The sequence below is a fragment of the Panthera pardus genome, unplaced genomic scaffold, assembly GCF_024362965.1.
Source record: "Panthera pardus isolate Hobbes unplaced genomic scaffold, ASM2436296v1 HiC_scaffold_20, whole genome shotgun sequence".
Lineage (NCBI taxonomy): Eukaryota > Metazoa > Chordata > Mammalia > Carnivora > Felidae > Panthera > Panthera pardus.
The window spans coordinates 8,059,416-8,077,360 of record NW_026526766.1 but is presented as its reverse complement, the minus strand read 5'-3'; the positions used below and the strand labels follow the sequence as shown (position 1 = coordinate 8,077,360).

At 39.6% G+C, this 17,945-nt stretch overlaps 1 protein-coding gene across 11 annotated transcripts in view; it reads right to left on the bottom strand.

Annotated features, from left to right (window-relative positions):
* Positions 1-17,945, bottom strand: part of RFX3 (regulatory factor X3) — a 291,634-nt gene that overhangs the window by 121,123 nt on the left and 152,566 nt on the right. For all 11 annotated transcript variants that reach the window (XM_053907756.1, XM_053907766.1, XM_053907764.1 and 8 more), the window contains one exon: positions 2,263-2,360. In XM_053907756.1, the coding sequence (XP_053763731.1) occupies positions 2,263-2,360 (98 nt within the window). The remainder of the gene's footprint in view (positions 1-2,262; positions 2,361-17,945) is intronic.

Here is a 17,945-nt window from a genome sequence, read left to right as displayed (position 1 = left end):
GCAATTCCCATGGGGTAGCCGGGTCCAGTTATGCTCCCTCGGCTATCTGTCAGCTTGTAAGGTTTTCTCCAATAAGCCTTTGTATTTGCACCGTGTCGTGCTCATGATTTGCACAATATGCTACCTTTGGACTTCTTATGACCTGACAAAAATAAAAGCCCTGATATTTTCAGACTTCTATTTGTCGGATTTGCTGGGATTCTCTGCTGACAGAATGCTGTAATATATGTACGATAAAATGCTACCGAAATAAGACAGTAGAGCAGTAACTTAGCCCTCCACTGCAGGGGAGGTGGTTTGTTAAGGCTTTGCCTAGGATGCCTTTACTCTGGGGCTCTCGTGACAGATAAACCACAGGCACGAATGAAATGACAATACAACTGAGTGACCTCCAGCAGTGTCTAGAAACCCCTAACATTTTCCCTGGTAGAATATAAGTCCAATAGACGCAGGTGTATCTATTTTTTTGGTGAAAATGCCAACAGTCCTGTGGGTGTATGGTAGAGATTCTAAAAGCAGGCTCCATCCAGGAGGCCCTGGTCCCACACAACGAACAGTAAGAAACAGCCAGTGTCTACAATATGTAAAGAGTTACAGATTCGCTGGACCAGAGAAATTCACGGACCCTTTATTAGGTGCCAATCACCTCAACAGATGTAAAGAAAACAACAAAATGACAACAGTTCCCATTCGGAAAGATTTCTTCCCGGCTCGGTGCTGGAAGTGAAAGTCGGGGTACAGTGTTGTCCATACCCTAAAGGGAGAGGACAAACTAACTGAAGTGGAGAGTGAGGGTCCGTGTCACAAGGCGGGGGAGATGATGAATCAGTCGATAAAGATCACACGAGGCTCCGCGTTGGGGGACTGGATAGAAGGCAGAGAAAACCGCATGTCCAGAAACAGGCTCATAAGGGTAGTATCTGGGGAAAGATGCACAGAGCTGGTTGTTCCCAGGACAGGTGGGACAGGAAGCTGGACACGAAGGAATGGGGTGAATGATAAGGGGGAGAGATGAATTTTATTTCATAGGTAATGGAGGGGTTAAGGCAGTGGGAATGTGGCTAAAAGCGATGAGAACAGAGAAATGAGTCAAGATCACTGAAGAGCTTTCAGTTTTCCATCAGCTATTGTCTACCAGGCCTTGTGTCAGTTGCTGTAACTGTATTTCCTTAAATCCCCACGACAACTCTTAGTAGGGTGAGATTACCATCCTCCCACCTTCCAGGGAAGAAGAATAAAAAGTCATGACTTAGTCATGACTATAAAACTCGTACAGAGTTAAACTAGGGTTCTAAGTTGTTTTGTTACAACAGCAAGAGGTAACATTAACCGAACTCTCGCCACACGTCATGCACTGTTCTGGTGTTCGATTTGTTGCGGTGGGAAAAAAAAAGAAGAGAGGGACAAAAATCCCTGCCCTTGTAGAGGTTATAGGTTGATGTCCTGGAAACCCACAAAACCAGGAGGTGCAGCAAGAAGAAAGAAAGCATAGGTTTTCAACTTGGGGCACACCAACATAGAAGGGAGGCGGGCAGAAGAGAATGAGAGAACTTGAATTCATTTCAGGGACACGCAGAGATTCAACAGATTCCAGATAAACACTCAAGTGGTAAATAAAAACAATACTGGTGACCTGTAATAGTTCTTAGTCTCTTTACCTATAACATCTTGAATCTTAATCCAAGTGGCTGAAAAACACAATTGGTATAAATTTACAAATGTACATTATTGTTGCTGCAAAGGTGATGAGTTCGAGGGGGAGGAGGGGGTGGACAGGAAGGGGGCAAGGACAAGTTCAGACAGGAAAAACAGATTTGAGTATCAGGTATTCTTATGGAGTTTAATAAATGCCCCCCAAAAACTAAGGTCCTCGCTGTGTATTGGCTTACGGACAAAAACATACACAAATCCACCTTACTTATAAAAACAAGTATAGGTTTTACAAGGTAGTAAGAAGATACGGAAATCACCAACAAGGAGTATACAGTTTTGTCATCCTGTTGAAAACCATTCAAAGGCCTAACACTTGTCATAATTTGAAATATTCCACTGAGATGAAGTGAGAAGGAAAATCAACACACACTCTTAACAGACACAGACTAATCTCTAAACATCAGTCTAATCTCAATAACTCTGTTCTGGTAAAAAAAAAAAATACTGTGAAAACAAGGGAACCATTTGGGAATAGTGGGATGTGTCAAAGAGTACCATTTCTCTCTAACCAAGCGGGAGAATTGAAAATACTCCCCCACGCAAACTTACATTGCTCCATTGGTATAGACAGTATCGCTTCCTTCCACATACTGCACCTGGGCTGGGTACACATGTTGTACCTGCTGTACGGTCTGGACCTGCTGTACCTGGAAAACAAATATTAGGAGCACCGTAAGAAGCAGATACAACAGAACACACAGCCACGGCGTTAGATTTGCCTCAAGGATTTCTCTGGGGTGTTAAAACCTAGGAGATTCAACGTAAGTGCACGTTGGGTCCAAATCAACCGAAGCAATTATGTCGGATACATTTTATACCATTTCTGCAGGTGTAGGTTGCGGACGTACGTACTCCAAATATTTAGGGTGAAAAAATCTGGAAGCTCCTCACTTATTTTGATGATTTGTGAAGTTCTCTTCAGTCGGTCTGCTAAAGCTAAGTTCATTTTTCAATTTAAAAGATTCACGGGACACCTGGCTGGCTTAGTCGGCAGAGCATGCGACTCTTGATCTCGGGGTCATGGGTTGGAGCGCCGGGTTGGGCATAGAGATGACTTCCAAAAAATTAAAAGATAAAATGAAATAATTCACGACGGCAAATTTCATACACTCAAATGTAGAAAAAATACTGCCATAAACCCCCTGGGCTCATCAAGATAAATAACTGCTACCAGCCCTCCCCTTTTAACCCCTTATAGGATTATTGAAAAGCAAGTGCAGAGATTCTTATCACTTCACTGGGAAAGATTTCATTTGGCCTCTGAGAGAGAAGGGCTATTTTTAACACGAACACAATGCTAGTATTACATATAAAACATTAACAATTCTAGGATATCATCTAAAATCCAGTCATTGTTAGATTCTAACTATTCCAACTTGAGCAAACCCAACTGTAATGTATAAACTGTATTTTGTATATTATGTATGTAACATAGAAATTCATTTTCATTTTAAAATTTCACTTGGGTTTGCTCAAGTCAGGATCCAAACAAGGTCTGCATATTATATTTGGTTTATATTTCCTATCGTTCTCCTCTAATCTCTAACAATCTCCCATCCTTCTTATCCTTGACTATTACTTATTGAAGAAACTGGATTATTTGTCTTGTAGAATTTCTAGAATTCAAGACTTGGCTGATAGCATCGCTGAGGTGTCATTTAATAAATTCCTCTATCTCTCGTATGTCCTATAAACTGGTAGTTAGACTGAGGGCCTTGCACGGGTTCAATATTTGAAAAGCTATGTACTACTTATCACGTCACATCAGGTGCCATATGACAACTGGCTGTCTCTCCTTCCGCAGTGTGACATATACTCAGTGGGGTCAGGTGTAGTCAGCTACATCCACTCATCCTCTTCATGTTCTACCTGACAATATTAGTAGCCACTGACGATCGTTTTCTAGGGCTAGTTTTGCAATTCATAAAGGCTATAACTATGGTAGTCTGATTCTATTATTCCTTCTTCATGTATTAGTAGACTTCCATAAAGAAATTCCCCTCATTAATTATCTGGTTGCTTTGAAAGAAGGTTCGTGTAGGAAGAAGATAAATACTCGATTCTTCTTCTTAGCAGTACTCAGAATAAGGATTTATCGCTCCCTTCCAAGGTAAGCAATGTGGTTTGGGGGCGGTTTGGTCTGTAGCTTCATGATTCTTGGCTGTTAAGCATATCTGATGTTTTTCAATCACACCAGGGTTTTGGTGTGGGGGGAGGGGGGGTGGTAAATTGTCCCTTCTCTTGACCCATGGTAGTCCCTTCAAACCAGATTCTGGATCTCGTGACATGATCACAGTAATCTTTCTTACCTCCCTTGCTTTCTGCTGTGATAAGATATTCTAGACTTATCTCTTACATTTTCTGTCCTAGATCTAGAAGCAACCATCTCTTCCAACAGCCTGGCTCCTAGTAGTTAGGAGTAACGTAAATACGTAAAAACTGCTTAGGAAGGCAATTTACAAACAGACAAACCATTTGCAAACTCTGTGATTTCGTCTATTTCTATGTCTATTTACCCACGGAAAAGTTGCTGGACAGTATTATTAAAAGATACTGTTTATAAGAGGAAAAAGTTAGAAGGGAAAACCTCAATGTCTGAAAAGCAGAGTGATTAAATAAATTAGAAGAAAACCCTTCTGTAGACTATATGGCTAATGTTAAAAAACAAAACTGGATTCAAACTGATATGTAAGAGCTCTAACATGTTATCACGTAAAAAAAGTACACTGCAAAACAAAGCTTGCAGGATTTCTTTATGTTTAAAAATATGCATATATCTAATTTGTGTGGACATGCATATATAAATGTATACAAGTATGTAAAGGAAAACAGCAAGGATTCACATCAAACTCCCAAAAATGGTTACTCTGTTGAGTGACATAAAATGAGACGGGAGAGGTAACTAGCGTCTTTTATTCTGCATATTTATATTACTCTTGCAAATTGTAAAATGAAAATGAATTCCTATGTTTCATACATAATATATAAAATACATCAATCAATATGTGGAAGAAGGACTTCCAATTCTGGCTATGATGAAATAAATACTATTAGAAATGCCCTCCCCACACCAAACAAGAAGGAAGCTGGACACAATATGTAAAACAATGTTTTCAGTCATTTGAGAAAAGACATCATAACAGTGTGATCCTTCAAAAGTAGAGAAACAAACAAGGTCACCCTTTAACGATCCCAGCTTTTGAAATCGAGGCATTTCCCAGACTGCTGAGCGGGAAGGGAGGAACCAAGTAGAGCACTGTGATCTCACTAAGGGGAGGAGACAGCTATCAGAACTGGGGAGGTTGGGGCAGCTGAAATTTGGGAGCACCAGCAGACAGCACATTAAGCAGAGAAAGAGATCCAGAAATACTGAAAGCGATCGCCTCAAGTCTGATGCTGAATATGAAACTGCACACGTGTAGGGCACAGAGATATTCAGGTTCTAACCAGACAGAGTGAGGTGACCTTATTGAACATCCAGGGCATTCTGTAGAAACACCAGAAGAGCAAAGCCCTAGTAGTCGGGCTTAACTAGCTCTAGAGTAAGACTACTTCAGGGCCATCTTAATAAAACCGAGAAATAAGCCTTGAAAAGATCCAGGTGATTCACTTAACTGCCTATACAAAACAAAGTTTAAAGCTTTAAAAGGAAGACAGCAAAATCCAGACATACAAAACTATAAGAATCAAAATGTCTAGTACCCAATAAAAAATGACTAGACATGGGAAGGAGCAGGAAAATGTGACCTACAAATAGGAGAAAAAAAAATCAATCAATAGAAACAGATATAGAGGGGCGCCTGGACGGCTCAGTCGGTTAAGCGTCTGACTTCGGCTCAGGTCATGATCTCACGGTCCGTGAGTTCGAGCCCCGCATCGGGCACTGTACTGACCGCTCAGGGCCTGGAGCCTGCTTCGGTTTCTACGTCTCCCTCTCTCTGTGACCCTCCCCCGTTCATGCTCTGTCTCTCTCTGTCTCAAAAAATAAATAAACATTAAAAAAATTTTTTTTAAAAAGAAAGAAACAGATATAGAAATGAAAGAGAGGAAGGGGCAGAGACTTTAAGATAGTTATAAATAGAAAAGATTTAAAGGAAAGCACAAATATGATGAGAAAAAAAGAAAGAAGCTATGCGGAACCAAGTAGAATACTGAAAAGTACAAGTTGAAAACATAATATCTGAAGAGAAAAATTCACTCACTGGGTTTAAGAGCAGACTATATAATGCAGAGGCAAAGACCAATTTGAAAATCTAGCAATAAAAACTATCTTCCATGAAGAAGAGACAAAAAAAGAAATGAGGAACAGAGAATCAGTGAACAATGGGACAACATGAAATGGTCAAACATACTGCAATTGGAGTCACAGAAGAAGAACAGAAAACGTAAGTTGAAGAAAGAGCAGCAGAAACGTTTCCATATTTGATTAAAACTGTAAACACGCAGATCTAAGCTCACTATACACAAATATATAGACAAAGAAAACCACATCAAAGTATATCACCACTAAAAGTGTTAGAAATAGGGGCGCCTGGGTGGCTCGGTCAATTGAGCGTCCAACTCTGGTTCGGGTGATGATCTCGCGGTTTGTGAGTTCAAGCCCCGCGTCAGGCTCTGTGCTGACAGCTCGGAGCCTGGAACCTGCTTTGGATTCTGTGTCTCCCTCTCTTTCTCTCTCTCTGTCCCCCTCCCCTGCTTGCACTCTGCTCTCTCTCTCTCTCTCAAGTAAATAAGCATTAAAAAAAATACTTTAAATAAATAATAAAAGTGCTAGAAATCAATTGTAAGGAGACAAATTTTTAAGCAGGCAGGAAAAGGACACACTGTAAACAGCACATCACATATGAGAAGGAGTGGAAGATCCCCAGTTAGAAATAACGCATGCACAAGCCAAATGATATCTTTAAAGGCGTGAGGAGAAAAAAATCTCAACCTAGACTTCCATAGCCAAGGAGGTGTCCCACCAAAATGAAGCGGAAATCTTTTTTCAGACAAAAGCTGAGCAAATTCCTCTCCAGCAGACCGACGACCAGTGGAGCTAATGACAAAGGAAGTTTTTAGAGCTGAAGAAAAATAAAACAGATGGAAACTGGGGTCTATACAAAGGAAATGAGGGTCACTAGATTTAACAGGTTTGCAGGCAAATTAAAGTGTTTCTCTTTTGTTTCCTCATCTTTTAATTTCTATAAAATATAACTGACTATGTAAATATAATAACAACGTGTAATGGAGTTCGCCACAGATGTAGAAGTGAAATGTACGTATCATTAAAATAGCACAAAGGACGGAAGAGGGAAACGAAAATAGGCTTTCGTAATATTCTTTATGTTAAGTGGTATAACGTTACATGAACACAGGTTATGACAAACTACGGTAAGTACCAAAAATCCTGGAACAAATATTAAATTTAAAAAATAGTAGAGCCAACAGTGGAGATGAAATGTAATAGTGAAAAACATTTAATGCATCCAAGAGAAGGCAGAAGCAGAGGAAATGGAAGAACAAATGGAACAAATAGGAAAAAAAATAACAAGATGCTAGAATTAAATGCAACCATATTGATAATCATAGTCAATATTCCACTTTTGAATGTCGATTGTCAGAATAGGTAGACGTGTGAAACCCAACTATATGCTCTCCATCAGAACACACTTTAGACATACAGAGACAGAAAGGTTAAAAAAAAAAAAAAACCAAAAGAATACAGAAAAGATAAACTTTGCAAAGAGCAATCATAAGAAAAATGGAGCAGTTCTATTAGTATCAGCCAAGGTAGATTTCCAGACAAAGAAAATAACTGAAGATAAAGAGGACTATTTCATCCATAAAATTCTCAAGAAGAAATATCCTGTGTTTGTATCTAAGAACAGAGTTTCAAAATACATGAAGCAAAACCAGAGAGAATTGAAAGAAGAAATAGGCAACCCACAGTCACAACTGGAGATTTCAACATCCTTCTCTCCACAGTTGACAAGAAAGACAGAAAATCAGGAAGGACACTCAAGTTATCAACCGACCTGACCTAATGGCTTTCACATGGGCATCCGCAGAATAGCAGCGAGATACTCACGCTTGCTAGTGTATGTGAGTAGGAAGCATGAAAGCTGAAATGCTGAAAAAGAAAACAAACCCTAACAAATCTAAAAGAATTAAAGCAAGAGAGTAAATTCTTTGAGCAAAAGAAGAATTCAATTTGAAGTCAACGATGGAAAGGTATGTGGAAAACACTCAAAAGATGTATATGAAGAACAAAAAATACACTTTAGCCTACAGAGTCACAGAGAGAAAACTCACGAGAGAAATTTAAAACTATCTGCAGTTGAATGACGATGAAAATACAATCCATGGAAAGCTGTGGAGTGCAGGTACAGCTAGGTGTCAAGGGAAATTTTTAGTTTTACATATTTTTATTAGGGGAAAAAAATCTCCAATGTAATAGATCTAAAGTTTCAACTTGAAGACGCTAGAAAATAAAGAACAAATTAAACTTCAGTAAGGAGGAGAAAGGAAATAAAGGGCAAACAATCAATAAAACAGACACCTGAAAAACAGTAGAAAAAAAAAATCAATGAAATTTTAAACATGAAAGTAGTTTTAGGAGAAAAGTAAAGAAGACAAACTATGAATACTAGGAATGAAAGAGGAAATGCACCCGAAAGACAAAAAGAAAAATGGATAATAAAGACAACTTAATGTCAACAAATTCAACTACTTGGATTAAATCGAGAAAGTCCTTTAAAGACAAAATACCAGGGTGACTGGGTGGCTCAGTGGGTTGAACGTCAGCTCGGGTCGTAATCTCACAAACTCCTGAGTTCGAGCCCCGCGACGGGCTCTGTGCCGACAGCTCAGAGCCTGGAGCCTGCTTCGGATTCTTGTGTCTCCCTCTCTCTGCGCCCCCGCCCCCACTCAGAGTCTGTCTCTCTCTGTCTCAAAAATAAATATAAACATTAAAAAAAATAAAAAAATAAAAAAGATGGGGAAACCAGCATCCTACAAGCATTTCATCACCATTCCCAGTAAGAGTATTTTCCATTCATCTTGGTGAAGTCTATTAAATGTCACCTTTTACTGCCTACCCTATCAAAGTTCTTGGGGCAAGGAAAAAGGTGATCAAATAAATTCTACAGGAAATTAATTTTCTTTTAACTTCACTGTCTTTCTCCAAAGAAATTCAGTTGCATTTCCAAAGACAAATGTTTTTCACCACTTTCGAATTGTAATAAACAACAAAAAGGTGAAAATGTGAACTGCAAAGAGAGGGACAAGGTAGAATCAGTAGGAACAATGAACTATTTCTATAGTGAACTGTTCAATGAATAGAATTGACCTTGAGCTAATTTCTGAAAGGTTACCTAGTACACCAGAATGTTGGCGGTAATGAGGTCTAACTACAGCATTCTCTACCAGAAATTTAAACATTCTCTATCAAATGAAGGGAGAAAAACTCCCCTAAAATATAAATATATGCAACAATAGATTTACATTCATAGACACTACATGAATTAAGCAACTTACCCCTGTATCCTACTGATACACATTTAAATGGAAGCACCTCATTACTATTCACACACGAACTTGCTTATTTTTGTACATTTTTATAATTCTTATTATTTATCAAGAAGTGAGTACCAAAACAAAGTACACACCACAGGAAAATTTCGACAGAATCAGTTGGTATATTTTGCGGACACATTTATACAAGATGTTGCTTTGGATGTGCTTCAAAAAAAAAAATAATAAAATGAATCCCACTTCAAAACAAATCCTTTTCGATAGTAAATGAAATCATTTTTAATTGTTAAGCTTATTGGTCAGCTAAGAATAACAGTAATTTCTTCGTAAACATGTCTTTGTTCTGTCAAGATGTTCACTGCCTTTCTAAGGGCATTCCTTATACACTTGGTTGGGACCAAACATTGCAAACCTTAGCACAGACGGTCCTCCTAGACTTATGACGATCCAATAGGCAATAGGCACTCAGTAGAAACCATACTTTGAATTTTCAATTTCAGTCTTCTCCTGGGCTCAAGATAAGTGCTACCATGCTTTCTCGTGACTCTGGGCAGGGTGGCTGCAGTCCTGTCGGCCACACGATCATGGGGGTAAACTGATACATTCGCCACTCCATACCCAACACCTATTCTGCTTTTCTTTTTAAAAAAAAATTTTTAATGTTTATTTACTTATTTATTTTGAGAGAGAGAGAGAGAGAGAATGAATGGGCAGGGGAGGAGCAGAGAAAGAGGGAGATATAGAATCCGAAGCAGGCTCCAGGTTCTGACCTGTCAGCACAGAGCCAGATGTGGGGCTGGCGCTCACAAACCGCGAGATCATGACCTGAGCCGAAGTCGGATGCTTAAACAACTGAGCCACCCAAGCGTCCCCCTACTTTTCAATTCCAGTGCACTCAATATGCTACATGATAAAGCAGTCAACACTTTATTATAAAGCAGGTTTCGTGTTAGACTTTGTTCAATTGTAGGCTCATGTAAGTGCTCTGAGTATATTTAAGGCAGGCTGGGCTAACGATGTCTGGTAGGTTAGGTGTCTTAAACTCATATCTGACTTAGGATATTTTCGACTTATGATGCGTTTTACGTGCATGTAACCCCATCGTAAGTCAGGGAAGATCTATACGAGAACTGTCAAAAACCGCATTAAGATGTCTTTAAAAGACCCACAAGAGATGTGCAAGAGCTCTTAGCGGATTAAAAACATGGGATATTAGAGTAGCGACGTTACAGGATGCTATGTGAGTGACCAAGGTGAAACAGAAGGAAAAGAATCCACATCGGAACAGCTATTAATAAAAGGACAGTAGGGAAGAGTAAGACATCCAGAGTAGCGGCAGAGAATCAATTAGAAAAGCAACCTTGTGAGGAAAGAGAAGTAACAGAACTCATTCGGTATTTCTGGATCCGTAAAACTGTCGGGAATTGAAGGGACTGAGAAAAGATAAGTCATAAAGTTGAGAGAGCACGGTGTGGGTATGCTAGACGGGAAGGCTCAAGGAAAGAAAGAGTGTAAGGGAAAAACTAATTTCCTTAACACACACAGGTAAGGAAAACAGAAATCAGGAACCTGAAACCATTTTCTTTAGTCTTGGTTAAAAGTAAACTAAAGGAGATGTCAACAGGGCTATTTACTACATCTTGCAAGAAAGAACCCTACAAATATCGTGAATGTTCAAAATGATTTGCAAGTAAAAGAGGTTTATAACAGGATCACAGTGAACATGGTTAAGTGACAGGACAGACTGGGGGGAAAAATGCCACTTAAATCTCTCTCATTGGGTTTACTGAGAAAAACAAGAAGTTTCCCTAGATCTTTAACATTTGTTCACCAAGTTCTTCTGCGATAGTCAATGAGGACCACAGATCTTCTAGGAAAGGAAGCCCTTCCACACCAAAGAATGCAGTAAACCTGAACTACTGGAAAACAGGGTGGTAGTAATTTACATGACAGAATTCATTTGACCCAGAAAATGGAATCTGTTCAGTTACATTGTAAACTCACTCACTGGCCCTGTGTTACTTGACTCTCTCACTTATAAACTGTGTAGCTTCTTTTGTTTTTCAGAAACACTCAGATTTTGGGATCTCGTTTTCTCTCGTAGTACGCTTACAGTAAATAAATGATCGAGCACATTTGAATACAATAAACATCACAGAGCCTACTTCTTCAACAGGGCTAGGGTTCAACGTGAAACTTTAGCTTTATAGGAATTTTTACCAAACTGCATGGTTGCTATGGGCAACTAGAAGTTGTTAGGAAAATGTAAGAATTATTGTTATACTTGGACTTCAAGTAGAATCATATGAACACTCAAGTAGTGGTAAATACAGTCCTGCCCGCACTTCTGATGATATGACAATAGGGGACTCAATTTGGAGTGAATTAGTTCAATCATCCCCGACTGTCTAGGATGTATCTCCCAAACGATCACGTATCTGACTAGTAGCAAAGAGCAGAAGCTACCGGAGAAGGGTAAAGCAAGTTTCCAAAGGCCGGAGAGTGTTTCTGGGAGGAGGGAGGCGACTCAGAACAAATTTACTTTAGAACCATTTCTCAACGACATACTCGATGGATCTTACATGCAACATATCAACCTGTTTTTGTGAGTCAAAAGGAAGAATGTAACAACTACTTCTTACGGGTAGAGGGCACTTTCTTTTTCAATTTAATTAATTAATTATTAACTAATTTTTCTCAAAGCAGAGTTGACGCGCAATGTTATGTTAGTTTCAGGTATACGACGTAGAGATTCGACAAGTCTACAGTGATGCTAGGCTCACCGAAAGTGCAATTACCACCTGATACGGTACAATCCTATCACCATATCATTGACTATATTCCCTGTGCTGTGCCTTTCATCCCCGTGACTCACTTATTCCATAAGTACCGGAAACCTGTATCTCTCTCTCCCCTTCCCCCATTTTGCCCATCCCCCGCCCCCTTGCCTCTGGCAACCACCAGTTCTCCGTATTTATGAGTTTGTTTTTGCTTGAGGAACACTTTTTTATTATGATTACAACGCTGTCTTAAACATTATTTCCCTTGGGGCCCAGCAGGCCTCACCGATACTAAGATTCTACTAAACAAAGTAATAATTTCCGGGGGTGGGGGGAGGGATTTACTAAATAATAGGCTGGTGACCAGAAAGAGCAAATGAGCTAAGGACACCAAATTTACTGAATTTACGGCAGCATTAGGAGAGGTCTTTGAACCAGAAAGATCCTCCAGTCTTTCTTGTAATAAATGAAACTACAGAAACATAAAATACCAGTAAACGTAAGCAGCACCATCAGAAGATCTACTTCCACTGAAATCAAGTTTAGAATATGCACTTTAAATGTATTTTCTGGTGCAAACAGAAAGATACAGATTCATACTTGCTCTGAGTGCCTATGATAATGATGCATCTTTCCAGGAGTAGGGATGCTCGCTCCCCTGGGAGGGAGTGCTGGGAATTAGGAGAATGAGTTCTTAAGTGTTGCGAGCCGAAGCAGTGTGACCTGAGTTAACAGAACTTCTTAGTTATAGATGGTTGTTAAGCTGGTGCTGAGACCATTAATAGTGATATGCACAGCATTTCACTGGATCCTCACCAAACTCCTGAGATGAAATAAAGGTCACAGGCATTTTTATCCCCGTTTTATAAATGGTACCATAAATACAAAGACATGGTGATAACCCGAAGACGTGATCAATGACAGGCAGCAGTGACTCCACGTCTTGTGACTCCAATCCTTGAATTCTTTCCTCACATTTGTGTTTCCCTCGGGTTTAATGACCCTGGTGGTACAGAGGCAAGGCATTAAATAATTATGAACCATACCCACTAAGAGCTTACTCCATTTTCAATGATCTTTAAATCACTGATAAGGAAAACGTCTCAGTCTCTACCACTTGTGACACTTAATCTCACTCTTTTTAAAGGACAGTGAGCTTTGGTGTTGGTTACTGTCAAACAAGAGCAGCCAGTCCAATCATATGATGCTATTTCATATTTACTTCATTCCATTTACGTCAAGAGATACTACTTTTTCATTTTACACAGAAATGTAAGAGTTTCTTTTTAAATGAATTCATTTAAGTAATTTTATAGAAAACTAGGAAGTAAAAAATATATACATAGGGGCGCCTGGGTGGCTCAGTCAGTTAAGCGTCCGACTTCGGCTCAGGTCACGATCTTGCGGTTCGTGAGTTCGAGCCCCACGTCGGTCTCTGTGCTGACAGCTCAGAGCCTGGAGGCTGCTTCAGATTCTGTGTCTCCCTCTCTCTCTGCCCCTCCCTTGCTCACGGTCTGTCTCTCTCTGTCTCTCAATAATAAATAAACGTTAAAAAAATGTATATATATATATATGTATATCAGACTCGGGATGGAGCAAAACCCTGAGGCAGTTTGCAAAAGACAAAACAAGTGCACACTATAAATCATACTCTTAATAAAGGCAGTAATACCAAAGGACTTTCCACTTTAGAGAGATTTACATTTCATACATGAATTAAAACAAATAGTTACTCCATTGTATCAACTTATTAGTTACCTACATCCCTAAACAGAATGAGTACCAGTCATAATTCTGCCATAGCAGGGGTCAAGTTACTGTTGAGGCAAGTGGTGGGTACATCATCTACTTTTTGGCAATATCACATTTTAGTTAATCCAATTTGTGTATGTACGTATGTATATATGTATGCGTGCATTTATTTAAAAAAAAATTTTGAGAGAGAGAGCACAAGCCAGGGAGAAGGGCAGAGGGACACAGGGAAAGAATCATGCTCAGCATGGAGCCCCATAGGGGGCTCAATCCCACAACCTTGGGATCATGACCTGAGCCTAAAAGGAGAGTCAGATGCTCAACCGATTGAGCCACCCAGGCGACCCTATCCCAATATTTTTATAATAAAAGTTGTAAATAACAACAATTTCCTAAGGGTCATACAATAAAGAAATCATCACGGTAAAATGTGATCGCCTTCTGTTTTATGCCCACACTCATTTCCTGCCAGTCCCCTTCCAGGAGATCATGACCAACCATGGGACAGCATGCATCCCTCCAATCCTCGGACCCTAAATACACCTCATGTGTAGACATGTCTCTGTCCTGACCAGGACAGTTAACACTAACTGTACCAACAGACAATACCTAAATCTAAGCGCTTTAACTCCTAAGTTACCCAGCCAGCAGAGGGCAGAAGAGGCGTGGCTCCCAAGGTCATTGAGAGACCTCGGTTAACCCAAGTTCTCTCCTTGTGTCCTTTTATCATCCTGATACAGCCTTGCAGGAGGTGAGAGATCACAGAGGGGGAATCACAGCTCCTAAATGTCTTGCCTCACAAAGAGTACATGTCACTTTTGCTGACAATTCAATACTCAGAATATGCACAGGGTCCAACCTGAATATAAGGGGAAATAGCTACCTGAACATTTTGTCTCTGACATGGGATATTTTGGTTGGAGAATACATATACGAAGCAGGTGAGATATGATGTGTTTTCCAGCTACTGGCTTTTCTTCACTTAACAATACATCTTGGAGCTCTTCCCAAGTGTGTGTGTGTATGCGTGTCTGAATACACACGCAGGCACAACTATTTTTATGAGTTTCACAAGTACACCATAGTATAGATAGAGCTCAACTGATTTAATCACTCGACTAGTGATGACCATTTAGGTAACTTTTTTTTCCTAACATGAAAAAGCACTATAAAGAAAGACTGCACCTGGTTTTTGTCAAACATTCTGTGGGGTGGATCTCTCCATATGTTTACTGGCCATTGTTTTCCATGTTTTGTGAACAGCCTATTGATACTCTTTGCTCATTTATCTACTGCATTGTTTGTCTTCCCATAATGATTTACAGGACTCGTTAAAGATTATGGAGTTTGGGGGGGCGCCTGGCTGGCTCAGTAGGGAGAGCATGTGACTCTTGATCTCAGGGTTGTGAGTTCCAGCCCCACATTGGGTATAGAGAGTGCTTAAAAATAAAGTCTTACAAAAAAATGACATTTTTATTTGCCTGTATTTCTCATCTTTTTTCCCTTAAACTTGTTTAATGGTGTTTATTAACTGGGCAAAATCAACCTTTCTCATAGAAGCCTTGTGATGTTTTATGTTCCACATGAGATGATCTTCCCCTTTCGAAGATTATGAAAAAATACTTCCTGTTTTTGGTTGTATCGGCTTTGTCATTTTCAAACTGATTAGTTCTACAATCTATTTTGGATATTAAGATAGAGGTAGGACTTTGTTGTGTTTTTTTTTCCAGATACCCAATTTTCCTCAACACCATTTATGGCACAATCCATTTATTATTTGAAATAATATATTTATCAGGAACAAAGTTCTCATTTATACATAGATCTGCCTATGTACTCCTCATCTGTCACCACTCAGTTTTTATTACTACAGCTCTGTGACAGCTTTCTGAGATCAGGTAGAACAAATTCTTTCTCCAGTGCTTTCCTTTTTGCCAAATTTTCTGGGCTAGTCTCGTGTATATTCTTTTCCATTAGCTTTATAATCAGATTTTCACATTTCAGGAAAAACCCTGCTCTGTGTTTCAGCTGGATTATACTGAATTGTATCTCATTAGAGAACGGAGGTCTTCATGTTAATGGCCCTTCACATGTGAGCTACATGCTTCACCCCAGCTGGCTGGTTACGCGTGAGCTCCTATGAAGACTAATGCAGAGTGCGGTGGCCGGCAAGGTTCCAAAAACGTTCCCACCCTCAGATTCCAGTCCCACATCCCTGGAGCCCATGAATATGGTGAGGCATCTCTCCTGTGATTATGTTATGTTATATGGCACCGTTGAGCTCAAAATAAAGTAGAACTCATCTGGCCTCAGGAGCCCTTAAAGTAAGTGGAGGGCTTCCCTGGCTGATGGCCGAAGAGGAAACTCAGAAAGTCAACGCAGGGATGGCCTGGCCATGTGACTGTTGCTGTGCAGATGTAAGGAGAGCAGCAATGCAGGCAACCTCTGGGAAGGGAGAGCGGACCCCAGGTGACAGCCGGCAGGAAACCAGAGACCTCAGTCCCACAGCTCAAAGTAAGGAAATAAATTCTGCCGACAACCTGAATGGGTGTGGAAGCCAATTCTTCCCCGAGACCTCTAGATAAAAGCCCAATGTGACAGACACCTTAACTTCAGTCCCGTAAGACCGAGAACGGAGAACCTAGTCGAATCCACTCAGACTTCCGACCTACAGAAAATCATGAGATCGTAAGCGGAAGTGCTTTAAGCCACTAAATGTGTAATTCGTGACACAGCAAGAGAAAACTAATAGAGTCCAGATAGACTTCAAGGCAATTGTTACCACCGTCATTCACCTCCATGAGTTTTCAGGATTCCCAGGAAGATACGAAATACACTCAGAAGCACTTCCCCTTTCCTGGCTTATAGTGTCATGTTATTCCCTAAATAAGACCAACATATATTTCAACCTAAATCTCTAATTTCCTCTGAATTTTAAGGCTTTGGGGAAATTAAAGCCTAGTTCTTCCTCAAAACCTTCGAATATTTAAGATACAGAGTTAATCAAAACCAAAAATATCAAAGGGCAAAAAAATTATCGGGTAAAGCGCAAAATAAAATTTTAGGAAAATAATAAGTATTATCAAACCCTAGGATCCCAAATCTACTTCATGAAAGGTCAGGATATGTACAATAACTAGGGTTATTTCAGTATTTATCTCCAAATATGTGCTGACCATAATGTTTAAAGAAAAATACATTTTGGTAAAATGGTGATTGATAACAATCTCAATTCCACTCTTATAAACTCATATAACTCATTATATAGAACTCATATAAACTCATATCAACATTGTTTATCTTTTGTTCTTAAGTGAAAATGCAAGTTTTCACATAATACATTAAATTTCTAAAACTCTCCATACTCTTAAGAAATACCGGAATTGGCTTAGAGAAATCTGAACTGATAGAAAGCTGAATTATGTAATTAAAAATAAAATTTTTTTAACGTTTATTTATTTTTGAGACAGAGAGAGACAGAGTGTGAACGAGGGAGGGTCAGAGAGAGGGAGACACAGAATCTGAAACAGGCTCCAGGCTCTGAGCTGTCAGCACAGAGCCCGACGCGGGGCTCAAACTCACGGACCGCGAGATCATGACCTGAGCTGAAGTCGGACGCTTAACCGACTGAGCCACCCAGGCGCCCCTGAGTTATATAATTTTTAAAAAGATACCTTGAAAGAAAATTTACAATGGTCCCCCACGGCCAGACTGAAAATAAGGTAAGCTTCCCTACTTCTGTCTGCAGGCTCCTATTCTATTCCAGTCCTCTTCAATGAAACGGGTTGTGTGTAGCGCTCATGTAAAACGTTTCAGACAAAGGAATGAATAAGGTAAAGCAAAAAAAAAAAAAGGTAACAGTGAATACGAAAAATGATGATTTCAATTTCCAGAGAATTGATAACAACACAGTAAGTTTTAGAATGAAAAAAAAATAATAAGAAAAGTAAACACAGAAAGAAATACTTAAAAATGAAAAAAGGTTCTAATACGGAATAACGACGAGCTACTTGTGAGAACTGGAAGTTGATTCTCTTAGTCAAAATAGGTTTTTAAAATTATTGACTTGTCTGCTATTGCTCTTCTCAAAATCCTAATTTTTTTTGAAACAGAAGGAAGAGAATTGTAGTGATATACTTAGGAAGCAGTATCTTTCTTGGAGCTCTGACAGATGGTCTTATCAGC